This window comes from Acanthaster planci, linkage group LG13, assembly GCF_054643075.1.
Source record: "Acanthaster planci isolate LZ-2023a linkage group LG13, COTS_SCS, whole genome shotgun sequence".
NCBI lineage: Eukaryota > Metazoa > Echinodermata > Asteroidea > Valvatida > Acanthasteridae > Acanthaster > Acanthaster planci.
This window is the reverse complement of record NC_141789.1, coordinates 12,999,097-13,013,430: the sequence shown is the minus strand read 5'-3', so window position 1 is coordinate 13,013,430 and position 14,334 is coordinate 12,999,097. Positions and strand designations below refer to the sequence as shown.

Here is a 14,334-nt window from a genome sequence, read left to right as displayed (position 1 = left end):
TCTTCGGTATAGCGACGTTCCACTGTACAAGTACAAAATGTAATCATCTCTTTGTTCCTCCAGGTTCAAGAGTGTCCCGGAGAGCACTTCAACTCCTGCTGATGTCACCAACGGTCACCCTGCCCGGAACCCAACACCCAGGCCGGACATTGTCATGAACACTTTCTCAGCGCCCCGTGATCCCAGTGTAGTCTACAAGCCCACGACGGAGCCAGTGCGGCCTCCCCCACTGCCGCCCCAGAGGCCGGACAACGCTGTCAACGTTGTCAGGCGGGAGTCGTCCAAGAGGAAGCCTGCCAATCCGCCTCCCCCAGTCCCCTCCACCCCTGCCGAGGTGAAACACCCGAACCCTGTGCGGAAGGCACCCACTAAACCCCCTGCCCCACCTGTCACCAGCCCCCCTGCTCCCCCTCCCGCTCCTCCCATGAAGCCCCCAAGTGCCCCGCCCAGGCCTCCCCCAGGACTGGTTCTAAAGCCTGTCCTCCCCAAGCCACCCTCCTTGCCCTCGGCATCAACACAGAACACAACGGAGCCTGCCAATCCCAGCAGTGTTGCACTCCGTCCGCCAACCAGCCGACCGCCAGTGCCTAGGATCAAGTTCAATGCCAACAACTCGGCCGCGACTCCCGAAAAGGAAGACAAGCCCAAACCGGTCAGCAGGCCCACGCCACCACCGAGGCCCGAGTCACTACGCATCAAGAGCGTCGCTGTTCCAAAGCAACGCCCACCCATACCTCGTCGTCCATCCAGTACCAGCGGCAACCCATCTGTATGATGCTCACTGACCTGCCTTGGTTGTAAAAACATGCCTTTTTCTTTCCCTGTTTTGGATCGTAATTTCCTAAAATCTGCTGGAATCTGAAAGAAAGTTTTGCAAAGCCCAGTCGTCGGTTTGAAGCCTTATGCAATCTGAAAGAATGTTGCCCTCCATAGGCACAGACCTGCGACTTAAGTAACCCAAGGATGTATGCAGAATCTCCATGTACGATTGCCAAGATAGTTGTGCTCTGTGATTGGCAGAATTTCAAGCTGGCCTAACAATTCTGGCCAATCGGTACACTGGAGCTGCCCCAGAACAAATAAGGATATTTCATTGAATGCTACCCCTCCCATAACATGGTCATACTTGTAACGAGGATAGTTTCTCATGTTTGATACACTTTCAGCAGATTTTTAGGGCATTATGCAAGTATCGGTATTTTTTAAAGAGCTGTATCTTGTAATAACAATAAATGACTAGTTGCCAAATTTATCTCGTATGAAGTAACTAGGTTTGTTGGGTTTATATGTTGGTACTGAAGTGATCATAAATAAACTAATGTAACATTACAAAATTATGAGTACGTGTAACTATATTGTATCATTTTTATTTAATTGTCAGCAAAATACGACGATCAAATATCAAGGATTAAAAATTATATGGGTCATTATACACGACTTCAAAAAGTTAAGGACCTCTTTTTATTTTGTGTATTTTTTTGTATATGAGATATTTTACTGCTGAAAATGTGCATTTGATGTTTAGAAACATTTTAACCTTTTTTATTCCAGTGAGAACACCATCTAGACAAAGAACTAAACCCCACTCATTGCTTGGAAAAAAGATTACAAGAAAAAAGTGGTCCTTAACTTCCTTTGAGTCAAATAGTTTGAAGGTATAAAATAATTTAATATTGTTGCCTTGTTATCTTTCGTGTTCGCCAACTGTCAGGAGCTCTTTCCACTGTAAACTCGCAATCAGGTCAACTCTTCAGAATATTTCTCAAGGACAGATCAGGAGCAGTTTTATCAGTAATTGGTTGTGCACTTAACGCCTGTGCCCCAGGTTTAGGCAACCTGTATTGGAGCTGTGATCGTACAACATCCCTGACTCTGTGATGCAATCAATGCACGCAATGGTAACCAGTTACGTGCAGCCAGCCCTTGTAGGCTAGTGGCAACCAATGTCAGAACCTCCTACAAGGTGTGTATCGGCCCAGCAATACCTTTCAGTCTCAGGGAGTCATCTGCCTTGTGCACTAATGAAGAACTGAAGAGTCTTTTGGAGGAGGAGGTCGGCAGAGGATGTGAAGTTCTTGCCAGTTCTGACATATGCTATACAGAAGCAGGGTCCTAACCGTAAGGATTGCCAGTTTCACATTTTAGATCCAACCTTCCTAACCCCCTCCCCCCCAACTGGGTACTTGCAATATTGTCAACTTGTCGGAGTTGTCTTGGTTGATATGCATCATGGCAAGTTTATCACTCACTTTGATCTAGTGATTCTGTCGGGCTAAATTCTGCAAGTTGGCACTGCGCTAGGGGTCTTTGAGTTGATTGTACACTGGTCATCAGTTTCCTATTCTGACAGATCGAGAGAGCTCAAATTTACTGGGCGTGGCAAGGAGTACTACTTTTCCAAGGGTAACAACTGCATTGGCCAGCCAGTGGCTTCAATATATTTCTGTTTTATTGGCAACCACAGCCCCCGATTTTCAGAAATGGCTCACCACCATTGACAAGACAGTCGACAAGGTCTGGTGCAATACATCTGTCAACGGTTCCCCGCGGTTTGCCTGGGACACAGTTTAATAGAATCTTCTTTTTTCTGTTTTTTTTCCCCTCATTTTTGTTCCCAAGCAATTCGTCAATCTAATAGACTGGCCAGACAGAATTGAATGACTTACAATCAGCAAGAGAGAAAGAGCGATTAGAGCGATGGTTATCACTGAACTAGCTTGGATATGAGGAATATGGCGCGTCTTTCCTGAAAGGTCCCACGTAAATAACCTGTCAATTAGGAATGGGATTATAATATGGCATTACTGAGCCAGTAATTGACATGTGAATAGTGTATACAATTTTTTCCTGAGTTTTTTTAGAGGAATCTATTAGCCCTATCTGAGCTGGGCCTAAAACTGACTAACAAGTACTTGTGTGCAAACCCTATCTTTTTTGGGGGATAAAGACAAGAGTATACCATATTTTTTAAATGTGCTAGGCTTTACTTATGGTTTATTGATCCATGTTATATTGTCGGTGTAGTGTAAAAAAAAGAGACATTTTATTGTATCATGATTTTTATGTTACGTGTGCACTTTCACCTAGGTTAAAGATTTTCCGTTTATGTATTGCCATATCCTCTTGCTGGACAAGAGGTATATTTTTGCAAAAATGCTACCTTTATATGCATGTGAATCAATACCAGGCTAAAGACAGAAGTCTTCACAAATGTGGGCAAAAAGGGCACATGCGTGTTTTAAAATTTGTTGTTTCTGTCGTCAAAACATTGCAAGGTGGCCATCACTTTGTCGGCTCAACTTCAAATCAAGGTTATAAAAGGCAGAGTTATCTTCAGTGTAAGTAATCAGCGTTTTACTCGCTGTGTATTTCAGCTCTTATGGCAAGATTCTCAGTGTCTGTGGACACTACCCATGCCATCACTAGGCATCTCTGTATATTTTGCTTTGTCGTCTTTCATGCGCTTTCTTATATGCTAATCTTTATTGTAAAAAAAAGACCCGTATTTACCCACCTTGAAGACTTTAAGCAACACTTTGAGAATATAAGAATTTGAAGCAAGAAGATGTTTTTCAACGGGCATCAGAACTAATATCATGTCCGTGAAGCGAGAGAGACCAGTGTGTGTTTAAGAAGTACTATGCCAGGAATTTTTATTTTCGTTAACCACTTCTGGTCCCTGTATGTCGGGCGTCTGGACCAGGTGAACTTATGTCGCATGGAGTTAATTAGAAATTTGCCATTCATTTGGACCGTATGAAATCTGTATTTGTCCCCTGTGGGTTTTTATGATTGAAAAAAAAAAATTAAAAAAAAAAAAAAAAAGGTTCTGTGGGACTTGCTTCTATACTTGCTTCTATAATACTAAAGAATTTACAAAGTGGATCACTGGCTAAAAGTGGCCAGTGAAACATGCATCAAGAGGATGTGAAAGTAATGCATTTAAAAAAAAATTAAGTATAGTTTAAGCCCAAGTTGATGGAATTCTATTTACTTTAATGGTAGTTACCTTAATTTAGCCGGGGGAAATGGAAATCAGCTTACCCCAGAAGTTGTCTTTCAAAACTATACAATTTCGTTGAAACACACAGCTGGAGGGATTTTGATAACAAAATTGATCTTTATTGCTGCAAAATCAAAACTGTACAAAAAAAAGGTCCAGGTGTCTTCAAGGCACAGTATTTATAATTGGAGCTAAAAATCCCCCCTGAAGAAAAATTTACAGTGGCAGATATTTACATTCGTTGTAAGACATTAATGATGCAATAAGACGAGAGGCAAGTCTGCATTTTGATGAACGTATTATGTAGAAAGTACTAATATAACCACATGTAACCTGTGAACGCTTTGGAAGTGAAGACCGATCTGTTGACCAGAATAAGACTAGCTCCTTGCTCCTGCATATGTGAGCTTATTGGAAATCAACTACATGTGCACTGGAGAACGTTTTATACAGTGTTGCACATGTAGTTGGGACTGCTTAAGACCTTCACAAGACCACACAAGACCTCCAGTCTGAATTCAAGTCACCAGCTATTCAAATGAACCGGAAAAAAAACCATTCCTTTGTCATTGTTCACACAGTTACTTGTGACTGGTCTTGTGCATGGTCTAGTGACGGTCTCGAGTACAGCACTGCTTCTACACAGTGTATTTGTCAAAATGGAGTGGATAACCTCTTTAAGAGGGACTATTCCATCAAGTGGCACTTGGAAACCTTGAAAAACTGTTTCGCAAAATGAACAGAGACCAAAACTTTTTTGGTGGGGCGTTGAAGGTAAAACATTGAAGTTGATTTGACTGCAGCTGCTCTAACAATCACAGAGAATTTTAACAAAGCACGCTATCGCTGGTGGAATGTTTTCATGTCAAAACCACTCGTCTGTTTTTGTCGAAACACTGTTGACGTGGATGAGAAATCCATGGGATTTGTTTTTTTATTTGAAACTATTTCTATTGCTTTGATGCAAACACTTTGTTCTGTGTCCTGTTTAAAAATCTGTTCTTTTTGCAAACTGAAGAACAAGACTTGTGGAAACCCATCAAAAAAGACAACTTTCGGCCTTTGTTAGAAAAGGAAAAAACCTACGCAAGCCCTGAAGAGTTATCAAGATTATTGTAAGTATACAAAGATTGAGGCTTTTACAGAATTTCATAGATTTAGTACAGGCGGATCAAACTACAGCACTTCCAGTTTCAACTCGACTCTTGTAAACACAAAACACTTGGTGTGGGGGTACTCTCTACATAAATGTACAGGCTGTTATTTTTTTGGTCATTTTTTGAGTCAATAAATATTTTTCCTCTATGTACAGCATTGGAAACCATAGTTTCTTGTAGAATGAGTTTCTGTGAAAATGGTGATTTGCGTTTGTGACTGTGGCCAATGACAGCACCCTGCTGATGAAGGAAGCCGCCGTCATTGACCCTACAGAGAGGTGGGTGAACACCCTTCCTTGAATCTAGCCGTTCCTGCAAAACTCTAACAATCAGATGTCAAAGGAATCATCTGGTTCGGGGAACACTCATCTTGATGGGTGCCCCTCTAATTCAAAAGCCTCTCCCCAAGTTTCCTCTTCAAGCTACCTGTCAAGTACCAAGGTCAAGGTAGCGAGTTCAACTCAATTTGCCATGAGGATATCCAAAGGGAGAAAGGCAGGCTGGTGTAAGAACCAGCGCAACATGACCATCGTTAACAGACTGCATAGAATGTCCCATTCCCACACTCCGTTTTAAGTGTAACTTCTGCTGGTTATACCTATCAACCGGACAAACTGAACTGTCTTTTTCATGAAAGTTGGACGTGACATGAGCCATACTTTCCCATTTATGCTCTCCTAAAATGCGACCTGTCACGACAAAATGAGAGTAAAGTCACGTCTTGCTCTTTCCTATTTTCAGGGTTCAAAGTCATATTGAAGTGGAGGTCAATTTTTTGAGTCTTGTAATATTTGGAAAGAGTAGCCCGTCTCCTATTTAATTCCAAATATTTCACAGAATCACATATTTAAAAATGTTATTTTCTCAGCAATTTTGACGATAGTATTATTCGTGCCTAGTCTGAAATGTTGAAACTATGTTGGGAACAAAGACGCAAAGCTGCCAGAATAATGCCACAATGTCACCTTATACTTCTACCCTAAGTGTTCCATGTAAATTCCATTGGAAAGCTCTCTTTCTGCTGAATTCAAAAAGTACCAATATCTCAGTTTTTTGAAAATTCTGACTTTTCAGCTCATTGTGTGGTGACGGGTCACAAATGGCTTATAAAAGGCCACAATGCAGGGTGTTGCATTCACCAAAGATCCCTCCTTCAAAAAACCCCTACTTTGCTAACAAAAACAATTTACTGTGCACTTCCTCTCTCCGGTTCTTATCTTGATGGGAGATCTGCCATTATTTAGATACAGAACTTCTTTGCCTCGTGGAACACTCAAGTTTGGCCAATACTGAGCACGATACATGTACAAGTTGTTATGGTTTCCGTGTCTTCTGTTGAATTTCTTGTGCCTTATTTCAGTGTTTTTTTTCCCCAAATTGTCTTTTGAGGTCAGCTGCAACTATTACGTCTTCCTACATCAGTATTTAAAGATTCGCCAGATCGACTGAGCATGCAGCGTTCCTCCGTTCATTCTCGGTTACTTTGCCTTTCCACTCCGCTGTCTCTTCCTGCCACGAGTCTGCCGGGTGGGGCTGGCGTCGTTTCTCTTCCCTTGCATCTGTCTGAGCAGCAGCAAAAGGTTGTTGGTCATGTAGTCCACGTCCTCGGGGTCCTTGGTCTGCTCCGTCAGGTGGCTGAGCTGGTCCAGCAGCTGCTTGCAGGTGGTCTGTTTGCGGTCCAGCTGCCAGGTGGAGCCCGCAAGGCTCCCGGTGTCCTCCTCTCCTTCACTCTCGCTGGCCTCCATCCCAAGCACCTCCTGGGCCCCAAAGTCGTCCATGGACACCTGCACGCATTCCCCATACTCGACTGGGTTGTTTTGGCTGCCGTGGCTGCCGCCGCCGCTGCCGCTGCATCGTGGCACCTCACGCGGCAGGACCTCCAGTATAGCCGAGTCCAGCGCGAAGATGAGATTCCCCGTGTAGAGCGGCGACAGCTGGCACCAATGCCAGTCAGTGCACTCCTTGAAGACGGCGCAGAAGTGCTCGCAGATGTCCAGGCCCGTCAGCCAGGCCCAGCAGTCGCAGGACGGATACTCGGTCTCGCTGCCAAAGTAGACGCTGTGCTCAAAGTCGTCGTCCTCCCTCCTGACCAGGAACCGCCCTTCCCCCTGCTGGTTGACCTTCATCGAGGGTAGCGACGAGATCAGTTCGTTGATGTGCGCCCGGGCAGGCACTGGCTGATGTCTGATGTAGACCGGCAGGCCGGTACAGTACTGGTAGCGGTTAGAGGTAGCCATCGTCTGATTCTCTTCACAGTAGCTGTTGGACAACGGGGGAAAAACGGGACTTTGCACTGAGCTGAGTGTGCACAGAGAACATTTTCAAATGATTCAACGAGAAAACCCTTGTTTTTGTGAATAAAGATACAGCCGTTAAGCTGTATAAAACGAAACACAGTTCTTGACACAAAATCTGACATTTACCCATAGAATTGGAAATAACTGTGCTAACATGTACAATGTACATTCTAGAAGTTTGAAGGGAGCCTCCAGACGGTAGTTGAAGTTAGTGCTTTCATTAAGATACGCTGTCCGTTATCTCAAACGGTCATTTTTACAGCATCTTTATCCCACAAGTGGGTACATTTTACAATCAGAAGCAACCTGCTTTCCTCTTCATGAGCTTTTAGTAAACTCCAATTTCTCCCTCTATTCTTGAACCGAGTCAATTATGCTAATGTTTATTCTTCATAAATCAGAACTGCTTTTCAGTATTCCGAGACTTTTGAAATTTCCTCCAATGACAATTTTGGCCCTGAAACTTGTTGCTCATCGCCAGCTTGGCACGGTTAGAAGCTTATCAACCTAGCAGTGCTACCCGACACCTCAGTAGTCCCAACTACGAGGACACGCCCAACTGTCAACCCCCCTAGTACCCGAGGACGCACCTGTCGTACAACTTGGGCATCTCTTCCATGACCAGGCTGGTCAGCAGCTCGCTGAGCGTCCGGCTGCGGACGGACCCCAGCCAATCATAGATCAGGGCTTCCCGCAGTCTGGTCAGCCCCTCATTGGCACACATGGTGACTAGGATCTCCTTGCTGATGAAGGCGTACGACCACATCTGCCAAAAACCAATAGATACAGAGAAAAGGAAATAGCAAACACCAATGTTGATTTACTACACCACGTCAAGCCATGTGTTTTGCTTCTTCCGAGGAAAATATTTCACCTATTGCGATAAACAATCGCTCAAACCCAAGACCTGTTGAGGAAGCAAATCAAGTTTTCGGGCGATCTACTGAATTATTTCCTCAAGCCCGAGAATAAAATACCTCTGATTCTTGAAATCCTCAGTGATTCGCATCTGCCTTCCTGAGGTCTTTGCCTGCAATCGTCGGCTTTTCGTTTGGATTTTGGTGGCCCACTATGGCCCGAACAGTCTCTAAATAAACCACAGCCTCGAGTCGATGCTGGCATCATTTTTCAAGCTGGCTCCGGCATCTGTGTGTGCTGTCAGTGTGGACTGACTTTGCGGTGGATTAACTGACTTACACGGCCAGCAAGCAAGTGTCTCAATTCTTTTGGCCCCCTCTACCTTGATGTGTGGCAGCCATCGGACGGTCATCCAGTGTCGCAGGCGGTGGTTCTCGGCCCACAGGGGGCTCTCTCGCAGCTTCGTCAACGCCTCACTGAGTTCCTCCTCGGTCCGGGCGTAGACCAGGGAATCCAGGAGGGCGGAGTCGGAGCTGCGGTCCTCCCCCTCGCCGGCGTTCAGGTAGTCCAGCCACGCCAGCTCCCGGTGAACGGAGGAGATGTAAAAGTTGCATTCTGTCCGAAAAAAATGGGAACATCTTGAACTTTGTGGACTGCCAACAGCGTTCAAATTTCACTCTAGACCGCCGGAAAGTGTCCTCCGACTTCGATGGCAGTTTCGTGCAGCCCCTGACCGTACAAGTCTAGAAGTCTAATATCTTATGGCTGGTGTGGAAAAACACTGGGGGAAACCCCCCCAAAAAATTACAGCACAAAATGAATAATTTCAGCAATACCCATTCACATCCGATAATGGTGTAATTTGTTTAAAAGTCCATTAGAGCAGACAGCATTCCTCAATTCATCCCATGTAACAGAAAGAGATTGTCAATCAGAATGCTGGTACATGTATTTATATAGGAAGTACTGAGATGGTCTTGTACAACTGATTTCTGTCTGGTAAATCTGGACCAGCTGTCCAGTGATTTTTTGAAATTAAATTCAAACCCTGAAGAAGTACATCCTTCTGTTTTTTTTACCTGGAAAGAGCTTCTGAAGGGCTTCAACTTCCTCTTCGATCAAGTCGACCAGCATGGCCTGGGGCTGCCAGTCTGGGTTCCAGTCTCTCACAACCTGCAGAGCGTCCACCAGTGCCTGGCTGCTCCAGTACTGCATGAGGACCGTGCCCACCAGCTGGTAGCCAGCGTGGGTCCGCACCTGCAGGAAGTAGGTGGGCATCAGCGTCTTGCCCCGGGGGCTGTCCAGGAGGCAGACCGTGCCATAGGCCGCCAGCAGGCGGCGCTGGGCGGCACGCTGGCAGCAGAAGAGGAACGTCTGTGACAGGTCTGGGTAGTGGCCCGCCAGCAGGCGGTCCTGCTTGTTTTTGGCCCGCCGGATGGGTCCGCTGGAGGCAAAAGGCTGGTAGTACCAGCTGTCGTCAGGGTGGTCCGCCTGCCAGCCGCTGACCAGCCGGTGGCCGTGGCCCAGGTCCATCTCCAGCAGGGCCGTCACCTTGACGGCATGGGAGATGACATAATGAATGAGGTTGTGATTGGGGTAGAGCTCAGGGACCAGGTCCTGGGAAGGAGGCTCTTCATCTGCCAGTCAAAATAAAAAACAATATCAGAAAGCTATTGGGAAAATATCAAATTCATTTTATAGTTCCTTTTGCTCACAGAAATTAGGATAATTAGGGCTGAGTCAATTCAAATAAGTCACTATTCCAATATTTGAACTTCAATTTGATCAAATATCGGGATATTCGGTTTTACCGATTGGGAGATTGTTGATGATTAAACTACAAAATCATACATACATTGTACATATACAAAATCAGTTGCTATGGCGCTCACAATTGTACATTATAATCACTATACATGTAATGGCTTCTCACGTCCAGGAGTATCTCCAGCCACAATTTTGCAAGATTCAAGAGATGAACAATTAAATTTTTCAATGAATTATTTACTTATTGAATTGCAAGATTTCTGTAGCTTTTCATTTGAATCGGCTTGAAACAAGCCTCCAGAGTGCAATTTTTCTCATTAACGGAAGAAAATTCTCCCTTCTTTTAAAGAATTTGGTATTCGAAAATTCAACTTCAGAAAATAATATTCAAATATTCGATAATCGATCGAATATGCGGATGTCCAGCACAACCCTAAGAATAATCCTACCACATCTTATCTCACTCTGAATATGTTGAGGCCATCACTTTTCCCCCTCCCATTTTTTTCCCCAAGAAACGGACTCTCTGACCTTTGTACAGCTCTTTGCGATAGGAATCCAGCATGCGACTGACTTCACATAATCTGAACATGCCAGCATGGTGCAGCTCAGTGATTCTGTAGACGAAACTCCGCTCGACCTTGCCGGACATAGCATAGCACGCGCCATCCTGATGGGAAACACAGAATTTGGCAGGTTATATCAGTTTTTTGCCCTCCCGTGAAAATGTGCAGAGCATAGACATCTCCAATCCTGAACCAACAAACTTGAAATTACAAAAACCCGCCTGTAAAATGAACTCAAACTTATGAAATTAGTAGATTTTTGAAAACGCCATCTCCTTAGCTGTGGCAATTTTTCAGTATCTGTAATTCAATGAAACAGGGTATAAGTTGCCTTTGTGATTACCTCCAGCTAAGAATTAAAACGGCACTTCTCACATGGACACCTTGCAATCAATGGGTGTGTACACGTGTAGCCGGCGTGCTCCCTTGAAAAAATGAATGGGCTCCCCACTTCAGCCCTGACAGCCTTGGTTGCACAGCGCCCTCAGTCAACGTGCACAAAGCCAATGGGAAAAATCATCGTACCTGCAATCCTTTCGAGCTGACGCGGTCGTGGAGGTGCTCGTCGGGCTGGGCCAGGTGAACGTAGAACCGCTGCTCCGCCTTGACGATGCTGTGCTTGGACAAGAGCGACTGCCTAAGTCGCTTCAGCAACTGTTTGCGGCGGAACTCGGTCATCGATTGCGAGATCTGCTCAATGGGCAAGTTGGAAAACAAGAACAAATGCTCAAAACCTTGTTGAAATCTTGACTGCCGTCTTCTCTAAACAGATGCTGAGGTAAGTTTGGTTGGTACAATCGTTTTGTGCAATGCTTTCAACTGCAGAATTTATTCATAAAACTGGTAATTTGAAAATAACAGTTTGAAAATAATAATTTGCCCATCAAAATTTTTATAAATTTGTGGTCCAAAGATGTGACATTTTTGTGTCCCTGTTACACCTGACCTGTGTAATTTGCCATGGAAACATCATTGAAATTGACTTCAAACAATTACTATTTGTCTGGCAGGTGTTTTGAATCACTTAATCACTCTCAGAATTTAAAGAAAGTGCTCTGAACTTACCAAATCATATGTTAGGTGTGACAGGGACATGAAAAAATGAAGCCCAAAATTTACAGCATGACCTCGAGTATACATTTTTCCTCTCTTTACAGTAAAAAAAAGACACAGCAAGCTGTAAAGTTTGTATATGAATGACTTGCAACAGCAACATTTCACTAATAAACAACCAAATCCTCAATTTACTGGATACTCGTGGAACTTCAAGACGTGAACGGTGCTGATGACGGCTGGACAGCCAAGTTTCTTGGAGGACCGGGTGATGGGCCAATTGCTCGATTCGCTCTCCTACAGATTCAGAAATGAGAGTTTGTTCAAAACTATGCAAATTAAGCACCTTGTGTACAGAGGTTCTAAGGAGACGGCATCAATGCAGGGCCACACACTCCTGCATGGGTTCTAAACTTGGGTGCGGGCACTTTGGCAAGTCGCGACACCCTATTGGTCAAACATGAGCATACCCCTGCATGCAAACACAGGCTGGCCCTGCCGTAAAGGATCTTAATTTTGGTCGTCAGATCAGTCTATAGGAGAATATCAGTAAAAAAAATAAATATTCTCCACAAACGTAATCTCACAATCTACAAAATGTGCAACGGTCTGTCAGTGAAACAGTTTGATACGGCTGGACACTTCTACTGTGTAAAAAGTACAAAACAAAGCCAGGTTAATAACATTCCCAATCACTTTTCACATTTTGAGGAAATATGATGGATATAAATTAACTGTTTGAACACTGTTTGCTTCATGGTTATACTTTCTGTCTCTTTAATAACTTCAACAAACCAAAGTTGTTTATATTGTTTCACCTTTAAATTGTTTCATGGTTTAACAACATTATTAACAAAAATCATGAAAGAGCGTAAGTGTGTCAGTTGTAAAATAAGAAAAAAGAAAAGGAATAAATGAAATGATAGTTTCGTCCTGTCCTGAAGGAAATGAAATGCAAAACTGAAGGTTTTTTCTTTTTAGCAGTTGGAAAGTAGCTTAAAAATAGATTAGAGCATGTCATTGCTACCGTACCTGGCTCTTTTCTTGCATTTTCGTGCGATACTTGATCTTTCCCGAGCGACACTTGTCTCGTCCCAGGTGACAACCCCAGAACTTACGGCCGACCATGATGAAAGGAATGCCATCGTAATCGGGGAAAGCTGCCTTTCGGTCATCCTCCTGGCCCCTGGCCCTCCAGAACAACTTGAACCTGCTGAGCTTGATGTCTGTGTGGGACAACGGAGGAGTGCTTTCAGGAAGAGTTGTGTTAAACACTTTCCCTCCAGTTGTTTAAGTCTGAACCCAATTGTTGATGTATCCAAACATGACATACTTTGATTTTCCGCCTCTGGTGCCTTGCAAGAGCAATATTTTTACCCCAAGAATTCCCATTCACAAATCTTGCATTCACATCTACCCTTACAAAGTCCACAGTGCCAGTGAAAGTCTATTTTGGCTTGATTTCTTTTTCTGAAGTGCACAATTATTGACTAAGCTCTTAACCTAATTTACATCAAGCTAGAAATTTCATATATGCCCTATGAATATCTCCCACACCACACCGAAAAAGGTTTCAGTTACTTTATCATGTTACAGCACAAAATGAGGAAAACCTGCTAATCCCTGTAGCCTACAAAGTGAATGGAGAGTTGCCCGTTGTCCAGACGTGAGTGCAACAGGGCATGGAGGAAAACAGATGGAACAACCTCCGACCACGAGAAAGCGGATTCCACTTTCTTACCAGTTGATCCAAAGAGTCTATCCTTTGAGCTCACCACCCACCGGCTGTCGGTTCCTTCCGTGTACAACTTAATAACTTGCTCCAGCTCTTCGTTTGTCGTGAAGCAGCCCTTGTAAGTGCTGGTCCAGGTTCCTATCTTGTTCCAGGGCTTATCCAGTTTGACATCCGCCACATCGTTCGCGTCTTTGGGCTGGTTTTGAAGCGGTGTCAGCGGAGACGAAGACACAGCAACTGTTGGGCCAACGGGCACTGCCGGCGTGGTCATTACATTGACGATGTCCAGACGCGGCTCATGCTGCTGTTTTCCACCGGCACCTTCCAGGTAATCGTGGTCGGTGGTTGGCGTTACTTTCATCATTGCTTGTTCATCCTGTCCAGAATCCAAATTTGTGCTTTCCTGCGTCAACAAGTGGGCATTCTCGTCCGACATTTGCGCTAAGAAACGCAGTCCTTCTGCCATGTTTACCGTGCAGAAATTTCTGGCGCCTTTTCGCCGATACGTTTGAGACTAACTTGCTTGAAGATGATTGCGATGCAAAATGGATGCAATGACGAGGAAAGTTTGGTTTCGCTGGTGTCCTTCACCACTTAAAAAAAGATTCAGGGTAAGCATTGGAAACCAGCTATATATTGTTTGTTGATGACGCTGGCTCGTAGCCTCATTTCAAGGCAAAATAAATCAATCTTCGGCCTTACGGTCACCCCAAAATGTGAATATGCCTCTGAAAAATCGAATATTTGGTAAATAGAGTCATTCAAGTCATCAAAAAGCACTTTAATGTGATGATAATGAAAAGAATATTAAGTAGTTGCGTATACATTAATGAGGATGACAAGAAAGACGATTATTGACTTGAATAATTGAATAGCATCCATTTGTGTTTGAAGATAT

General features: G+C 44.2%; 2 protein-coding genes across 5 annotated transcripts in view; one reads left to right on the top strand and one right to left on the bottom strand.

Moving 5' to 3' along the window:
- The window catches only part of LOC110983384 (disintegrin and metalloproteinase domain-containing protein 12-like), a 41,011-nt gene extending 35,682 nt beyond the window's left edge, over positions 1-5,329 (top strand). For all 4 annotated transcript variants that reach the window (XM_022242612.2, XM_022242610.2, XM_022242608.2 and 1 more), the window contains one exon: positions 64-5,329. In XM_022242612.2, the coding sequence (XP_022098304.2) occupies positions 64-775 (712 nt within the window). In that variant the 3' untranslated portion in view covers positions 776-5,329. The remainder of the gene's footprint in view (positions 1-63) is intronic.
- Positions 3,797-14,007, bottom strand: LOC110983427 (uncharacterized). The gene is made up of 9 exons (XM_022242680.2): positions 13,443-14,007; positions 12,734-12,927; positions 11,897-11,998; positions 11,174-11,338; positions 10,614-10,752; positions 9,395-9,952; positions 8,698-8,930; positions 8,048-8,223; positions 3,797-7,419 (listed from the first exon to the last, which is right to left on the bottom strand). Exons 1-9 carry the CDS (start codon positions 13,900-13,902, stop codon positions 6,639-6,641), a joined length of 2,808 nt encoding a protein of 935 aa, XP_022098372.2. The 5' UTR covers positions 13,903-14,007; the 3' UTR covers positions 3,797-6,638.
- Positions 14,008-14,334: the final 327 nt, after the last annotated feature.